The sequence below is a fragment of the Arvicanthis niloticus genome, chromosome 1 (genome assembly GCF_011762505.2).
Source record: "Arvicanthis niloticus isolate mArvNil1 chromosome 1, mArvNil1.pat.X, whole genome shotgun sequence".
Taxonomy (NCBI): Eukaryota; Metazoa; Chordata; class Mammalia; order Rodentia; family Muridae; genus Arvicanthis; species Arvicanthis niloticus.
Window position 1 is genome coordinate 22,816,563 of NC_047658.1, and position 17,852 is coordinate 22,834,414.

The 17,852-nt window shown below is 42.0% G+C and overlaps 1 protein-coding gene across 2 annotated transcripts in view; it reads left to right on the forward strand.

Moving 5' to 3' along the window:
* The window catches only part of Nell1 (neural EGFL like 1), an 823,979-nt gene that overhangs the window by 145,242 nt on the left and 660,885 nt on the right, over window positions 1-17,852 (forward strand). For both annotated transcript variants that reach the window (XM_034515089.2, XM_076934998.1), the window contains exon 4: window positions 1,339-1,509. In XM_034515089.2, the coding sequence (XP_034370980.1) occupies window positions 1,339-1,509 (171 nt within the window). The remainder of the gene's footprint in view (window positions 1-1,338; window positions 1,510-17,852) is intronic.

The window sequence follows — 17,852 nt, forward strand, 5'->3', positions numbered from 1 at the left end:
TCCTTCCAGCTACAAGGATCACACTACCCCCCCACCCCCACCCTGTATAGGTGAATGTCTCTAGAGCTACACACATTTCTGGAGGTGAGTGCTGGCTGAGTTTATGCCCAGTACTACTTAAGAGCATTTTCTGGTGCCTAGGAAATGCCAATGACCTGCCTTTAAACAGCACTGGGGTATGTTTATAATCCTTAAATCTGTTTTTCACCCCACCTTTTTTTTTTTTTTTTTTACTGCTTCCTTCTCCTCCCCTCCCTTTCTTTCCATTCCTTCTCTCCTCCCCTCTCCTTTTCTTTCCAATCTTTTTTTTTTCCTGATCGATCCCATGCAGCCCAGGCTAGCCTCAAACTCACTATATATTTTCAAGAATGACCATGAGCCTTTCTGGTCCTCTGGATTCTACCTCCCTCGTGATAGAATTACAAGTATATGTAGCTACACCTGGCTTGTGCAATGCTGGGGCGTGAACCCAGGGCTTCCCACATGGCAGGCAAGCACTCTATTGCCTGAGCTATACTATCAGTCATAATCTCAGTCCTTCAGTCTTTAAGAAGGGATGGCAGTGCAAGTACTTGAGGGTATGATGAGAGGCAAATTACAACATGCATGTAACATGCTAATGCACAGCTGGCAGTGAGGTCAGGCACATGTCAATGACAGTGATAACTCCTGGAAGTTATAAGAGACAAATCCCCAGGAGCCCATGGAAGTTCCCGCCTTAGCACATCAGACCACAGTGGTGACTGAAACACATGAGGACAATTTTGGCAAAGAGAACTCCAGTTATGTACTTTACACTGTGATAGTTGTTAGTGTTGACTCAGGTGTGGGTGGCTTTAATCGCTCCCTGCCCCGGATCATCTATCCAGTGAAAGCATCCGCCCCACCCTCAGTGGGAAGAACAGAGACAGACTTAAACTTGTCTTTTTACTCTTGCATTGATTTTAATCCCAGGTGCCCAGCCCATTTCTCATTAATTCTTGAAAAAGTTTAAATGACAGTTCTAAAAATAAATATCAATAAAGCCCTGTCAGTCAATAGAAAGAGGGCACCGAACTGTACTTTTAAGTGTTTAGGAAGCACAAACCCAAGCTTTGCTAATTCGCTAGTGGGTTTTCCCTCATTGTGGATCACATTGATCTCCATGTCAGAAGCTCAAGGTGGTTTTTGAAGAGCTCTCAGACAGTAGAGGGATCTATATCATACGCTTGATTTCAGGTCATGGCTTTGTGTGCTGTGTTTAGGTAACTGTAGTTTCTAAGCAACCTAGGAACGAGGATGTGGGCCTGATGAGCACCATGACACCCAGGACTAAAGTCTTTGTTCCTTTGCGTGCAGCTATTTTGAACTGGAGAGCAGCGGCCCAAGAGAAGAGATACGCTACCATTACATACATGGCGGAAAACCCAGGACCGAGGCCCTTCCCTACCGCATGGCTGACGGACAGTGGCACAAGGTCGCGCTGTCAGTGAGTGCCTCTCACCTCCTGCTCCACGTGGACTGCAATAGGTATGTTTCACTTTGATCTTCAGTGACTCTGCCCTTCAGATCTCACTCTGTATGGGGAAAGGGGAAAATGTTACCCGCCCCCAACCCCATGCACCAAAACCAGGGACCTTAATTGTCATTTAACCTACTGAATGGACCATTAGGCATGCTGAAATGACCAACTGTAATGCGATAAGAAAACAGTTCATTAAGATAAAACTGTATCCTGTGATTAGGAACCAATGTAACAAAGGTTGATTACAGATCAGGGACTATTAACTGCCCCTCAGTGAGCTCTCAGCGGTGGCTGAAGTTCCATGGAGCTGTGACCACAGTTAACTGTGATATATTGTTGGGTTCATTCCACTTGGAAGTGAATAAGCCAGTTATTCGTGTTAGGATGAATCCAGGAAGCTCTGTTGCTGGGATAGGCGAGTCTGTTTCATTCTATCAAGTGTAGCTTTGCTTAACTTAGAGACTTCTTAAAGAGGTATTCTGAGTCTTTCATGGTTGAGGCCTCCCGTGCTCTGCAGAAGAAGGGGCTATTAATTTATCAGTGCGTGTTAGTGTTACCTGGGTGGGTGGAACCTCACAGGAGGTTGTTGGCTGTGCTGAGGAAGAAGTACTGTCCCACATGTCTGTCTCTGCAGGCAGATGCAGTGATAACCAAGAAGGGGAGGGGCATGGTCTCTACTGCATCACTTGTGGAAGGACATTTGGATAATGGTGGCCAATGTATTGATTTTTCCACCCACTGAAAATTCTTTTGGATTAGTGACCTGATGCTAATAATAGACTTAAAAAAAAAAAAAAAAAACTCCAAGCAGTGACCATGCATTATTAGCTTCAACAATGATGCTGTAAAAATTAAAATGACTGTCCAGCCATGAGGCATGTTCCCTGGGGCCAAGGGTACAGGACAAGCATGGGGGGGGATAACCTCTCTTCTCAAGCCCACAGAGGCAGTGCTCTAAGGACACTCTGCAGCAGAGATGCTGCAGTGTGCGTACTGATTCAGTGCTGCACTGAAGTTAAAGACTGGAGGACAGGAGAGTGTGTTAGGATCCACATAAGGTCTGCCATATTGAATGAGACTTGATCTGTTTGGATATGATCTATTTAAGGTGCTTTCCAGACATTTGAGTTATTGATGTTCCCAGTGGATCTACTGTTAATGTCTGGCAAGAACCATGAATTCTTTTACCAGACAGATCTGGACTGCACAGCCTGAATGGAACCAACCCTTAGCTGCCCTGTGCATGTCTGCCTTTAAGAGCTCATTATAGCCTTCAGTTCCATAAAACTAAAACATTGGATTAGGAGGCCTCATGTCTCCATGATCTACTGACCACTCAGGTCCTTCCCACATGGGATTGTGGAGGGACTTTTGACTCCATTGGCCTGTTTGGCAGTTTCCAAGAAATGTCTAAGATTCTTGCCTTATTCTTGCCATGTGTTTGTCTATATCTCAATTCTCAACATGTTACCATTCTCTGACACTGCTTACTTTGGAGAAGAGAAAGATGACAGAGTATGTCTGCTAACTAGTGTGTCTCACCCTCAGATTCTTTGTTCTAGTTTGATTTTTCTTCCTCTTTCTGGGCCACTTGCTGGTTGCATGAGTTTAAGCAGCTCGATTTCTGTGCCTCTCAGTTTCGTCTTCTTGTAACTAGGATTATTCATACTCACATAGAGTTAGTAATTCTAAGTGTGCACTGTACAAATGATGTCTTAGCCAAGGACAAGTAGCAGATAAAATGGTGGCCTCCTTTGATGGGTCCCCAGGAAGTGATGGAATCTTTGTGTAAGCTCACTTGATGACATCTGCAGAGGGATGAAACTGTGTGGCCACTCATTTGTCAGTTTATACTGTCTTGAAGCACCATATGACTGCACCTGCCCATGAACAGAAATGGAAAATGTTCTGAGAAAATCTCTTAGACCTTCGGTACTCAACCCACATCTGCCTTTGTTGGTGTTACTTATATCACACACCTATGGCATCTTTGTCCTTGTCTTCAAACCATTCCCATGGCCTGTCTATCAGAAGAGTAGGAAGAAGACATGAATGCCATACTGTAGCTTTGGGCATGGCCTCATTTTGGCAGATCAGTGAAGGGGCTTCTACAGATTCTTTTTTTCCATTGATATTTTTCCACCCTTTTGATCATAGTTAACATGTAAGATCTTAGAGGATGTTACAGTTTGCTATTGCTGTGATAAACACCATGACCAAAAGGAACTTAAGGAAGAACGAGTTTATTTGCTTTACATTTTCACATAACAATCCATCATCAAGGGAAGCCAGGGCAGGAGCTCAAGTCATGAACCTAGACGCAGAACCTAAGTGGAGACCATGGAGGGACTGGTTCTTACTGGCTTGCTCTCAGCCCTTACTGAGCTACCTTTCTTATGTAGCACAGGCCCCTCTGCTTAGGAATGGTGGTCTGCAGTGTGCTGGGCCCTTCCACATAGATTATTAACCAAGAAAATGTCCCCAAAGACTTGCCTACAAGTCAGTCTGATAGATGCATTTTCTCAAGTGAGATTTCCTTTTTTTCCAGATGACATTTGCTTGTGCTATGTTGACAGAAGACTAGCCAGTACAGGAGAGAAACATATGAAACTATTGCCGATTAGTAAGTCAAGGGTCCCAAGAAGAAATAAAATATTTAGATGAGTTGGTGGGTAAGTAGGCCTAGAAAGGAAAGATATATTTTGATTCTTGTAGAGGAAAAATCTAGACGCATGGGTTCACGAACTGTGTGTATTTTCTGAGAACTTACTAAAAGCAGAGAGAGGCAGGCAGGCCCATATCTGACCTACTGAGGGAGAAACTGAAGATGCTTTTATTTTTGGCTGACACCTATTGTTTGTACACATTTAGGAGAATCACATGATAATTCAGTGCAGTATGCAGTGCACTATGATGAAATCTGGGTAATTAGCTTTTCTCTCCTCACACATTATCATTTCTATGTGTTTGAGAATCTTTGGGTTCTTCTAGTTCTGAGATATATAAACTGTTACAGACAAGAGTTAACCCACTTAGCTGTAGGGTTTTAGAACCGATTCCTCCTGTCGTTGTGTTATCTAGCCCTTGATCCCTAGCCTCTAGAAATCACTGTTCCAGTCTCTTGTTCTGCTTTAAGCTTCCACAAATGAGTGAGAATGTGAACTATTTGTTCTACTATGATTGGGTTATTACACTTTATATCATAGTTTCTACTTCCACTCACATTGTCACAGTTGACAGGCTTTTGTTCTTATTGATGATGGATATCTTACAGCCAATATATATATGTATATGCATATGTGTGTATGTATGTATGTATGTATGTATGTATGTATGTATGTATCAGAAAGCTCTTTCTATTGGTTTTGTATGGGACACTTAGCCTTGGTGCATGAACTGTCATTCCAGAACTACTGGCTAAGCAAAGGGTAAAGCGATGGAGGTGATGAAAGCCTATGAGAAACCAGGGCTTAGAAAATCAAGCACTGGACATGCAGCCCTGGGGAGGGGGAGGAGGAAGAGGAGGAGGAAGAGAGGAGAGAAGAGGAGAGGAGAGAGAGGAGAGGAGAGGAGAGGAGAGGAGAGGAGAGGAGAGGAGAGGAGAGGAGAGGAGAGGAGAGGAGAGGATGGTGGACAGAGTGCTATAAAGTGAGCAAAACAGGACTGTTCTCTTCAGCAGGGGCAAGCAGGCCCCAGAGTGACCTTGACTCTGACATTTGTACTGATGTGCTGGTCTACACCTAGTTGTTTTTGTAGAGAGTGAATGTCATGGAAACTTATTTCTACACTTCCAGCTGTGCCTTCTATTCCACCTTGAGAGCATCTCTATTTTTTGATGTTTCTTATCCTGTCTCATATTTTTTCTACTAATCCATTGCTTATTGAAGTCCTGTTGGTTGGATAGAGATAAAGGTGATGAAGATAAAGCTGACTGAGTGTTGACTTTGCTTGGCCATTTAGTTTAAGTTTTTATTTTTAAGATGAAGGAACATAAGATTGTGTGACTTGTCAGCGATGCTGCTGTTGACGAGTAATGGCACCCAGGTGTGACTGTGAGTGTCTGCTGTGACTGCTGAGGCCTGACTGTGAGCATATGTTGTGACTTCTGAGGTCTGACTGTGAGTGTCTGCTGAGGTCTGACTGTGAGCATATGCTGTGACTGCTCACCCTGCAGTGGTGATGGCTACCACTGGATCTATAATACAAGAAAAGTCAAGAGCCTTGCTCGGGGCAGAAGTTTGCTCCTTTCTAGTAATTTTCCTTTTAGATGTTCATATTGATGACCTTGGAGGATCAGATAAGATGTAGAATCTAATGAATAGACACTGTTTCACTTGTGCTGGGAAATAGAACTGTGTTATTGAACTTCTCCTATTGTCTAGGTAATGTGCTAGGCTGAGTAGTTCTTAAGATAACATTTAGTAACTGCTTTATTAGGATCATAGATTCAAAAATAGAAATAAAAGCTCAGAGAAGGTAGATGACTTAGTTTCAGTCACATAAGCATAGAAACAAAACCTTGAGCTAGAAACATCCTCCCAAACTTTAGTCATACCGTCTCTGAAAGTTGTCTTCATAGTGTGCTAACTTTACCTGTTGGTTAAGATAAAAGCACAGTACCAGGGAGTCTTCCCAGGGCAGAGATGCCATAGAAGGCAAGAGAACCATCTGAGACCAACAAGCCTACAGAATGGGGGAGAATCTTGGTTATACGTCAATCAAGGTGTTAGTGTCTGGTGCTTTGAATGTGAAATGTTCATTATAGGCTCATGTATGTGAACACTTGGTCTACAGTTGATGGTACTGTTTGGGGAGGTTATGGAACCTTTGGGAGGCAGAGCCTTGCTGGAGGAAGCATATTAGTGGTGGGGTTGAGACTTTGTAGCCTTGCTCTACTTTTAGTGTGCAACTGAGATGCAGTCTCTTGACTCTCCACCCCTGCTTCTATGCCTTCTTTGCTATTATGGACACCTATATGTCTGAGACCACAAGCCCAAATACATCTTCCTCAAGCTGTGTTTGGTCTTTTCATCACAGCAACAGAAAATAACCAATGCACTATCCACATAACAAACTACAAAAATTAAACACCAAACATCAGTGACTAGGCCAATGGAATGAACAGATAGTTCTCAAAAGAAATATAAATGGCCAATGTTTTTAAAAAGTTGTCTGACATCTTTATCCATTAGAAACATCCAAATTGAAACCACATTGATAATTCTATTTCATGTCTGTCAGAATGGTAAGAATTGAGAAAAGAAATTACAAGGAATATTGGTAGGGACTTGGGCAAAGGACTCCTTACCTACTGTCAGTAGGAGTGTTACTAGTATACCCACTATGAAAATCAGTGTGGGGGCATTTCTCATAAAACTCAAAATAGACCTGCCATATGACCCAGCTGTATCAGTCCTAGACATATGCAAAGGATGTAACATCCTACCACAGGGATATTTACATTTCCATGTTATTGATGTTCTATTCACAATAACAAGGAAACAGAATCAGCTTAGATGTCCATCAATTTGATGGACACATAATTACAATGTGGCACCTATATACAATGAGCTTGTATTCATCTTTGGAGAAAAATAAAATTATGAAACTGTTAGGAAAAATGAGTGGGGCTGGAAAATATCTTATGTGAAATAATCCAGACTCCTGAAACCCAAACCAGGAGGTTCTAGAGGTAAAGGCACTGGAAGGGGAGTCATGAGAAAGAAGAGACATCAAGGAACTAATGTGGAAAGGGAAGAGTGAATGCTGGGGAGCGGCAGGAAGATGGGGAAGGATCAGTTAAAAGGAAGCCTATGTGAAACGACATGAAGAGCCCTGTCTGCTAACTAAATACTAAAATAATTCTTTTTCTCCAAAAGATGGAAGAAATTTCCCAGGCAATTGCATTATTCTGAGCATTTTTTAGCCTGGAAGGATTTTCTACTTTTTTTTTTTTTTTTTTTTTTTTTTTTTTTTTTTTTTTTTTAAAGGTTAGAATTGAGAAACATTGCTAATTGCACAAATTGTCACAAGGAAAGCAGCTGCTATTTTAGTCAGTAGACAACACTGAAACTCACACTTTTTCGCTTGCTTGGCTGTTCAGCTGGGCCTGCTTAGCAGCTTGGGGCAGCTTATCTGGAGCTCTGGAGTGAGAAACCAGAGGACAAGTTCATTGGTTGGCTAGGCTGCTTATCTCCACTGACTCAGAACTTTATTTTTTCTGGCAGCCTATTATGCTCATAGTTCCTCCCACCCCCCAAAATTTGAAGCAGATAATGGTTGCTAAATGGAGGAGGGACTCTCGAAGCCACACCTCTCCCTAGGTGCCCTTGGTGGTTAATGGCTTCCGGGATAGGGGAGACATTTTCTTTAGTAGTGTAGCCACTGATCCTGTGAATAACCTCTTACCCACGCTCATATCAGTAACCCCTAATAAAACTCATTAGGTCACAAAAACAAATGATAAAGGCTAAAATGGAAGGGTGGGACTTGGTTTTGAAGAGAAGGGATGTCAGCATGAGTGGAAGTGGAGTGAGACAGGGCAGTGGGAGGTTCTAGACACATTATGTATATGTATGAGCGTCGCAGTAAAATCCGTCATTATGTCTTCTTAATATGTATTGATGAAAATAGTTGCTGGCCAAGATGAGGCATTCCCAGCTCAGGCCCATGACTTGAAGGGCATCGACATGAGGATTCACATAAATGACTGTTGATCTTCCCCGCTAACCATTTTCTTTTTTTCTATTTGGTGACTTTTAATTTTCTGTTAGCCTGTCAAGTTAATTTATTGGGTATACTGTCTCTGTCAGTGTGTAGGGTTCAAAAGAATGAGAGCCCTAGCCATCAGGATGTTCATGGTTCTTTAGTTATTCTAAGTCCACCCTTAAATCACCCCTACTTCATGACTGATCTGTGTCCTGGAGAGAAGAGACAGTCTTGTTTTAGACCAAAGTCCTGTGAGCTGGCTGATCATTGGAGAGAATTGAAGACAGTCATGTTCTAGGTCCCTTTCTATTGCTGTTAAACACCATGGCTAAAACCAACTTGGGGAGGGAGGGGCTTATTTCATTTTATAGTTTGTAGTCTATCATCAGGGCAGGAACTCAAGGTGGTAACCTGGGAGTAGGAGCTGAAACAGAGGCCATGGAGGGATGCTGCTTACTGGCTTGCTCTCCATGACTTGCTCAGCTTGTAACCCAGGACTACATGTTCAGGGGTGGAACTACTAACAGTGAGTTGGGCCCTTCCATGACAGTCATTAATCGAGAGACTTGCCTACAGAGCAATCTGGTGGATGCATTTTTTTTCTTATTTGAAGTTTTCCCCTCCCTGATGACATGAGCTTGTGTCAAGTTGACAAAAGCCAACCAGCTCAAGTCAGTTCTGTTGTATCAGCCTTGACTGTCAGTGGCACTGAGTTTGTTGGTGGTGAGGGGATAGGCTCCATAGAGCTTTCCAGTGAACTGTGTATTCTCTGGAAAACTGGCCAATGCATTTTACAATGTACAAATGTCTTTACTTCTAGTTTATACCTTTCCTCCCTTTGATCATAGTCCAACACAGCTCTTCACTCTTTATTTTAAAAATTGTTGCTATGTGTGTGTGTACATGTGTGTTTGTGCTTGAGGGTACACATGTGCCACAATGTCCATGTAAACATCAGAGGACAATTTGTTGGAGTCTGTTCTCTCTTTTCACTAGAAGGATTCTGGGGACTGAACTCAGGTCATTAAGCTTGACCAGCCATGAAGATCTGGATTTTCAAACCTTCAAAAAGCATGTTTGGCCCATGCAGGTGCATGTGTACACATGCACACGTGCGCACACACACACACACCCCTGCAGCCTGTTGTCACAGAAAGTAAGCTCAGTGATTCTATTTTATTTATTTTTAGTTATTTATTTTATGTGCACTTGTGCTTGCATGCACATATGTGTGTGCATCATGCATTTGGTACCTGCAGAGACCAGAAGAGAGTGTCAGATCTTGTGGGACTGGAGTAGCAGATGATTGTGAGCCTCTGTATGGGTGTTGGGAATTAAAGCCTGATCCTCTAGAATATATCTAGTGTTCTTAACTGCTGAGAGACCTTTCCGGCCACTCAATGCTTATACTCTAGATGAAAAGCATAGTAGATTCTCATGATAACACTTTACATATATGCACAGAGCACTTCTACCGTTTGTATCCATCTAGCTGATTTTGTAATATACATAGAATTGGAAGCAAAGCTCACCACAAATCATAGGAAAAGCTAGTAACTCAAGGTTCCTATAGAATGTTTTCAGTACTTTAAAGATAAGAGCATCTGCTTATACATGTTGAGTTTTTTCATAATGAAATGTGTTGATATGGCATCTTCCACAGAACTGCTGAAGTATCTCTAAATATTGTCTTGTTAAATGTCACATTCTTTTAGATAGTTAAGCCATTTGTGTGATGAGCTTCATGAGTTTTATACAAACACTTCTGCAGTATGATGAGGCCGTGTATAGATGACTAGAAAAGGCCAGCATCCACAGAAAGCAGCCAAGACTCTCTTGGTAACTAGATCTGGGTTTCCTGCTTATTATATTCTTCACACAAGAAGCAAAACTGCATACCACATCTCATTAGCAAAACTCATTAAAATAAAACCAGGTAGCTGGCATATGTCTCATTTCAACTAAGACAGCACATTTCTTGTCTATGAGGAATCACAATCAAGTTGGGAAGATAGGATGTGCCCACACTCAAAAATAAAAAGCAGACCTATATAGTAGTTCAAAAGATGCCACAAGACAACATGACAGACTTTTGCATTTCTGGCACAGATAATCAGGTTCAGGCAGAAGAACTCCAGAGGGGATGTGCAGTAGCCTCTGTTTCTCGCTATCCCAGGTAAAAGGCGTGGTGGTTTCTACAGCTTCACAGGCTTCTGTCAGCCATGTGAATGGGACATGAAGTACTGTTTATGCCCCAGAGATTGCAAAGCCAGTCATAGTCTGGTAAGGGTAGAATGTGTATAACTGAGAGAAAGCCTACAGGGAGAGGCAGAGACGGAAGTGTGGAAGAGGAAGGAAGGTGAAGGAAGGGTAGTCTTCCATGCTTTGTATTCCAGACATAAAATCTGCAATTTAACTCAGGCTGAAGTACATTTTTAAACTCTCATTTTGGTTTTGCCATTTGTAAAATGTGATTTCATGCAGTTGTGTAGTCGTGTGAGAGACAATTAAGGCTTAGTTTTCTCATTCTTTCATTGGCCATGAACTGTGCTTGTGTTTGTAAAATAGGAGCCATTGTGACTCTTTTACCAAAGAGTTGTGGAAATATAGCTGGCAGGTGCATGTTAAAACAGAATACTTCAAACTGCAGTCATTACATCTTGTGGTATGGAAATGGCTTTAGAGTACGATGCTGGAACAAGCTCAGTTCAGACAAATTTGCAGTTCTCTGGCAACATTGGCTTATGCTCCAGATTCATGGTACAGCATAAGGCTTGAGGCCAGCCAGGTCTCCAGAGTTACTGTAGATTGACAGCTCCCAGGCATGGCTCTCCAGTAGTTCACCTTGCTTTTCTAGTCTTAATACAGCAAAGTGGTGCCTGGTTTTATGATAGCAGAATCACTTTTAAAATGTTTGACTGAGGCAAAGCAGGGTAGGAGATCGTCAGGATGAGGGGGCCATTGCTTGTCCTTGAAGGATTCTGAGCTTGTGGTATGGTTTCTTTTTTTCTCAACATCCCTCAGAATCTAAACTTCATGGTTAGAAACTACCTCAACAAAGTAAGAGACAACTAGTTAGAAAGAACAAGCATATATGGAAAGTGAATTCTGGTATTTGCACCTACATGCAAACCTCACAGGACTACAGAGCCCCTGCTGGAAGTGTCCTAGTCCAGAGAGCTCTGGGTTGTGGAACTGTCCAGGGTCCTGAAGAGCAAATAAAATGTAAAACTTAAAATACCCATCTGGGTAAAATTCAATCAGAACTGCCCAGAAGGCCAAAGCTGGAAGTGGAGTCAAAAGTTATAACCATTTTAACTCTTCACTATATACTTAGAAAGGTGAATCCCAAGAAATGGAGATGTGGTTCACTGAATAATATCACTTCCTGGTCTTCCAGAAGACACAAGTTCAATTCCCAGCACTCAGCACTCACATGTCAGGAAACACACAACCATGTGTTATGTTATGTTATGAAAGGGAAAGAAGCCTTTAGGTTCTGTTTAGTTACCAAGATTTGAATAATAACGAGAGCAAAAGGAGACAGTTAGATGGCCAATGGGATGCATTCGAAGTTCTAGCAGAGAGGCAGGTGGTCTTTTAATTGTTAGGGAATGCTAGATAATACGGTCTCCAAAGCCTTGTTCCAACTGGGCTCCCCATCCTTGTGTCTCTGGATACTGTGGTTTGTTATTTCCAACCTCATTAGAGAGATCTAGGCTCAACTTTTCCCTATATTCAGCTACATCAGTGGCAGATATTTCTGATTTTGTTTGTTCAGGAGCCTTCCTTGTTTCCTCTTGTACCCAATGGGTTTAAATATGTCTTTAGTTAACTGTGGCCTCAGTGGCATTGAGCAGTAGGAGGTGGAAGGATGAACTGAAGAGTGCTTTCATCGTCCCCTCCGTCAGCCTGTATTTCTGGGTTTCCAAAGGTGCAATGTAAAGCAGACAACGAGCACAATAGTCTTCCCTTTAACTAATGGTTTGTTGGCCGAAGCTACCAGCAGATCAACAGGAAGCTATTTTATTGTGTACACGAGGCCTAAGATGTATTAGAATTGAGATAAAAATAACCTCCTTTTGTATCTCAGTGACTTCATATATGGCCTCTTGACATATCTTGTAATGTCACAGAGGTTGCTCTGCAGAAAGGGCATGGGAGGGCAACAGGCCATAAGAAATACAAATGTTTTCTTACAGAGAATGTCAATGCTTGCATCTTTATCATTATAATTTTACTTGTGTTTTTAATGTGTGTACACACACACACACACACACACACACACACACATTCTTTTAAAGGAAAAAGCAGAGATGAGAAACTTAAAAGTCAAATGAGAATGAGAATATACCTGATGTGATTCTTCTTGGAGAAATACACATTTGTGTATTAGTTCTCTCTATTTCTTTTGTGCTCAAACTTGTTAGATAGAGGAGCACCAAGGAATAAAACTGCATGCTCCATGAGGACTTTTTAATTGAAAAAAAAAAATCCGATTGCTGCATTTGTTTTCCAGTTAGACCAGAGGTGCAGAAGTTGTCATTAAAAAGAACTGATTTTCTACACCAAGAAATTAATTTATCTCCCTGAAAGCTTTAATTAAACTAATGTTATAAATATGAACAGCCAGAGCTGCTGGATGTCAGAGAACAGATTCATGGTTGTTGGTATTTAACTGCTTTTCTTCTAGGGGTGTACCAGGGGTGGATGTGAGGATGAGGGAATTAGGAAGGGCAGATCATCTGTGCAATACTTCCCTGCACCTACCCTGAAGACTGCTGACTTGTGTACCCATTGCAACCATTTAAACTTCTTTGTGACTTTCTCTCCCATCAGGGGTTTAGATGTACTTACCCAGGTTATAGCAACACCCTCACCTCAGTGTTTGCCTTGGCAATTAGAGTGGAAATAATTTCTCTTCTCCTTAAAGGGCCTATGTGATACTGTCTCTTGAGTTTTCCTCAGGAATGTCAAGATGCATCCCTGCTCATTAGAGCCGATTAGTTTGAGTGTATCACTTTCCTGACAGTAAATCACACACATGTGCACTCACAGGTTTCAAGTGGGGACCCATCAGTAGGCTTTTTGGAGACACTTAAAATGCTTGTATTACCCTGAATGGGATTTTATTTGATTGGAAGTAAACAGCTCTGGGCACTTAGCTAAGACACTTGGTGAACTCTTGCTAATATCCACTTTCCAGGTCAGATGCTGTTTTTGGCTGAGGGAGAAGCAAGGAAAAGCCTAGGAAACACATAATTCAAGCTCCTCAAATCCTTTGATATTTTAGCCTCGAAGGCCCAATGCCATTCTGGTTGCACTTGTTCTTTTCACTTGGTCACCGTGAGCTGAGTTGAATGTTTTATACTGCTTAGGAGGTGGGTGACATCTTCACTTGGGACTCACTGTAGCCCTGTGAGACAGATGCTCATGCATCTTATAGATGGGACTTTTGAGACCTGGGGAAAAAAGTTGTTTGTTCAAGGCTTCACAGGAAGTCAGCAGCAGACCAGATTCAGAGCCCATTTTCAGGAAGTCTGTTCTTTGCTTGTATCACATGCTACAACTGGAGCCGCTCAAGAGAGCTCAATGGCTTTCCCTAGAGTGTACCTCAGGACTTAGGTGTCTTCCCTTCCACTTTCCCTACTCTTTTTCTCCTTTTCTATCTTCCTCTTTATGCCATGTATTACCCTGTTATCTCTCCATGTGACAAGATACCACTTCCCGTTTCTCATGGGAGAAGAGTTGTCTTGTATTGATAGAATCCTTACAAATGGAAGAAAGGCCAAGCTTTATGTGGTACTCAGACAAGGATCTGACTTTTAAGGAGAGTACCTCTGGGGTGGACTAAGACCCACCCTCCTAGAAATCAATCTATTCCAGGTCAATAGGTCTTCAGTCTCAAGGTGGCTTGAGTATCATTGTCTTTGGGTCTGAAGAATCTTCTCTTCTTGGAACTGGAAGAGTGAGGGTCCTAATTTCATCATCCCATTGATGTGGCCTGTCACCCTTGTGAGATTTGTATGCCTTGCATGTGGCTCAGTGCGGAAGTGTAATGGCCAAGGACCTAATCTGCAATGATAACTGACTGCAAATGAGCCATTTGGCCATTTCTTTGGATGTGGAGTGAGTGGCTCACAGCATTCTCCTCAGTTACATATGTGGTTTTATATTCATCCAATATAAATTTTGATACTCTCTGTTTCAAGGTGATAAACTCTATTTTTTGAGGTGACTTTGTAATTGCTATGTCTCATTAAAAACTGCTGGCAATGAAATAATGTGTTGGGCAGTGAAGGGCCCACATTTAGGAGGACATTAGTCGTTATTGCTTCTTTTATTGGTACCTAATTAGATATGTACTAGAGCCTGCAGGAGCTAATCAGAGAGATAGGTGAACACACTGAATTCTGAGTGGTTTTCACAGATGGAAACTTATGAATGCTATATGGGTGCATAAAGGCCTTACATTGCAAACTGGACCACCACATTCCCTCTGTGACAGAAATGCCCTTCTAGTGAAATCCCATACATGTTTGGGTTGACAATACAGTTTGCACAGGAATGTAACGTCTGGATCCTGGTCCCCTTGCCATTGTGTGCTTTCCTTCCTGATCCTCTAGTACCAAGTTCCTCTGGATGCAATATAGTTGCTTATTTCACTGGATCCTTGCACATGGCATTTCTAAGGTGCCAAGTTTACTCCTGTTCATCCTTAATTTCCAACATAGAGTCTGTAGTGTTTTATATAATATAGGGTTCATTTTCTACCAAGTATGTTTAGATATCCATCCATTTATTTGTTTATCTATCCATCCATGCATCCATGCATCCATGCATCCATGCAACCATGCATCCATGCATCCATCCATCCATGCATCCATGCATCCATCCATCCATCCATTTATTTGTTTACCCATCCATTCATGCATTCATTCAGTTATATATTGATCATCTACAATCCATTCATATATATATTATCTAGTGTGTGTGTGTCTACATGCCACAGTGCACATGTAGAGGATAGAGAACAACTTGTAGGAGTCAGTTCTCTCCTTCCAGCATGTGGGTCCCTAGAGTCTAATTCAGGTGGTCAGACTTGGTGGCAGGTACCTTTGACCTCTGAGCCATCTTGATATGTTGTGATCATTTAAATGGTGTCTTTGTGTAGGCAGTAAGTATGCAGAAAGCTTGTTCTTGTGCCTACTGGTGCCTTTCATAGTGTAGTCACACCAGAGCTACTCAGAGCTATTCACAAATATTAGGATAGATGAATAAGTGGAAGGGATGCTCCTGGTGTCTGTATTCTTGGCATCTGGTCTATGCTGCTAGCCTTCTAGACAGTTGTAGTGGTTGAGTCTGCTTTTCTTTGTTGCACCCTCTTTGTCTGTATATTAAGTGTTCAGGGTTGTGTTGAGGGCCAAGCAAGAACCTGCATGTGAATATGTGCTGTAAATTTTGGTGTGTATATCGTTCCTTGTATGTAAGCACAAGGAAAAGTGGAGACGGATGGATTCTAGCCTTTCTGTTTTGATATTTAAGGAACTGGCTTTTCCCCCAAAGAAGCAGTTGATTTACATACAGCCTCTAGTGTTTTCTGGACCTGATTCACAGCACATGGTGAGACATGGTGCCCTGATCTCCAGTTGAATTTACACATGTTCTGTGTTGGTGGGATTGCTGGCAGGCATGAAGGAATGATGGTGGTAATTTATAGATGGGACTCAAGCATAAAACAATCATAGGTGAGAGTAAGGAATATGAGCCTCCTGTGGAGTGCAGAAAGAGTTCCAGTCACTTGGTTTGTTTGTATGGTAGACATATCAGCACAGTAAGATCCCTAGTCTGTTTCTCAGAACTGCAGCTGATGCACACGGGCAGAGCTTCCTGTGACGCCGAGGTTAACCCTTTGTGCATGGTTTCATCAACATCTCACATTACTTTATGGACCATTGTTGTAAAGCTTGATGGCTGTGCTTTTAAGTGGTGAAAGCATAAGGTACTAAAAACTACCACTTTACCTTTAATCCCATTGTGCAGAAGTGGTTATTTTTGAATAGCTACTTTCCCTTCTTTCTGTGAAATTTCTTTTTTCTTTAAATATGCAAACACATTATTTTTCAGTAGATTGAGCTATCAATCTACTGAAAATATGGTTCTTCATCTAGCCTTTCCATTTAGCAGAATCTAAGCCTGATAGACCCTTGATCTGTGGCAGGAAGACATTCAGGAGGAATGGGACTGCTGTAGTTCCTGTAGGACAGTTGAAGCAGCATTGACCCTTGGCAGTGTGTGTCGCAGCAGTCACTTGGACATTTGCAGCTTCCTGATTTGGGCTTCATACATCCTTCTTGCATGCCACAAACAGCAGTGACTACAGAAACAGGCCAGGGTGTTGGGAGCCTCTTGGGATCAGGATGCTCTATCTCAGCTGTGCAGCTAGGTGAGACCATGGCAGGTAGCTGAGATCGGAGCAATGGGTAGAAATAGGGTGTGCCAAAGCCCATGTGCTTAGAAGTACAGGTGCTAGATCTTATGCCATGTGGAGAAGTTGAGCTATTGAGGTGAGACGTCAGATTAGTAGCAAAGGGTAGTTCAGTTTAGTGGTTGAGGGTGTACACATTTGGAGTTGGACAGAGATGAGTTTCAGCTCTGGCTCTACCACAAGCTACAAGTTACTTAACCATATGCATAAAACCTTATATGTAATGTACTTAAAATAAGGGAACTTGTGGGAGATGGGTAACAATAGCACCTTCTTTATGGGACTTTAAGAATTAAATATGATAGTTTATGTGGATCAGAAAGACCAGTCTTGGATGTAAACAATAGCACTTGAATAAGACAATATAACAAATAATAGATTTAGGTAAGGGTGTGCCAGGGATGTCTGTAGCCTAGACATGACAGACAGATGAATTTTCTTTGTGTTCTTTGGCTCCACCATCCCCAGCATTATCTCTAGATGTTTCTCCTCCAAAAGAGACAAGGGTTATCATTCATTCTGGCATTCACAGGCCAATCATTTTCCTTTCATAACACTAGTGCATTGCTTTAACAACAAAATTAAATGTTTATTTTTTCTCTTTCTTTCTTTCTTTCTTTCTTTCTTTCTTTCTTTCTTTCTTTCTTTCTTTCTTTCTTTCTTTCTTTTTTTGCAAAGAGGAATTCCTGGAAAGACTTAATACATGAGCTGGTGCTGACACTAGTCCCACCAGGGTGAGTCTTGCTGGTCTGAGCCAACCAGAGTTGACCAAAAGGATGAATAACACAGGTGCCTGGTTAATCAGAGGTCAATATTATGTATGGCGGTTGCTGCTGTCAAGGCATTTTTGAAAGGCCCTAATCCAGTAGGCCAGATTGCCTTATGCCTGGAAGTCCATCAAGTCCATCAGTGAGGGTACCATTGGTTAGGCCTTTTCTTTGAAACCTGGCCTTGTTTTTCCTGGATGTCGCATGTACCTTCTCACAGGCCATTGAGACATAGATGTGTATTCCTTATAAAATGCCATGATGGATGGTTCTGGGCCCAGGGACCACCTGGAAATTTCTGTGTCTACTCTCACCTCCTGATACTCTTCTCTTCTTGGTGCAACATCCTCTGGCTTCTGATACTTTCTTCTCTACTTGCTTACCT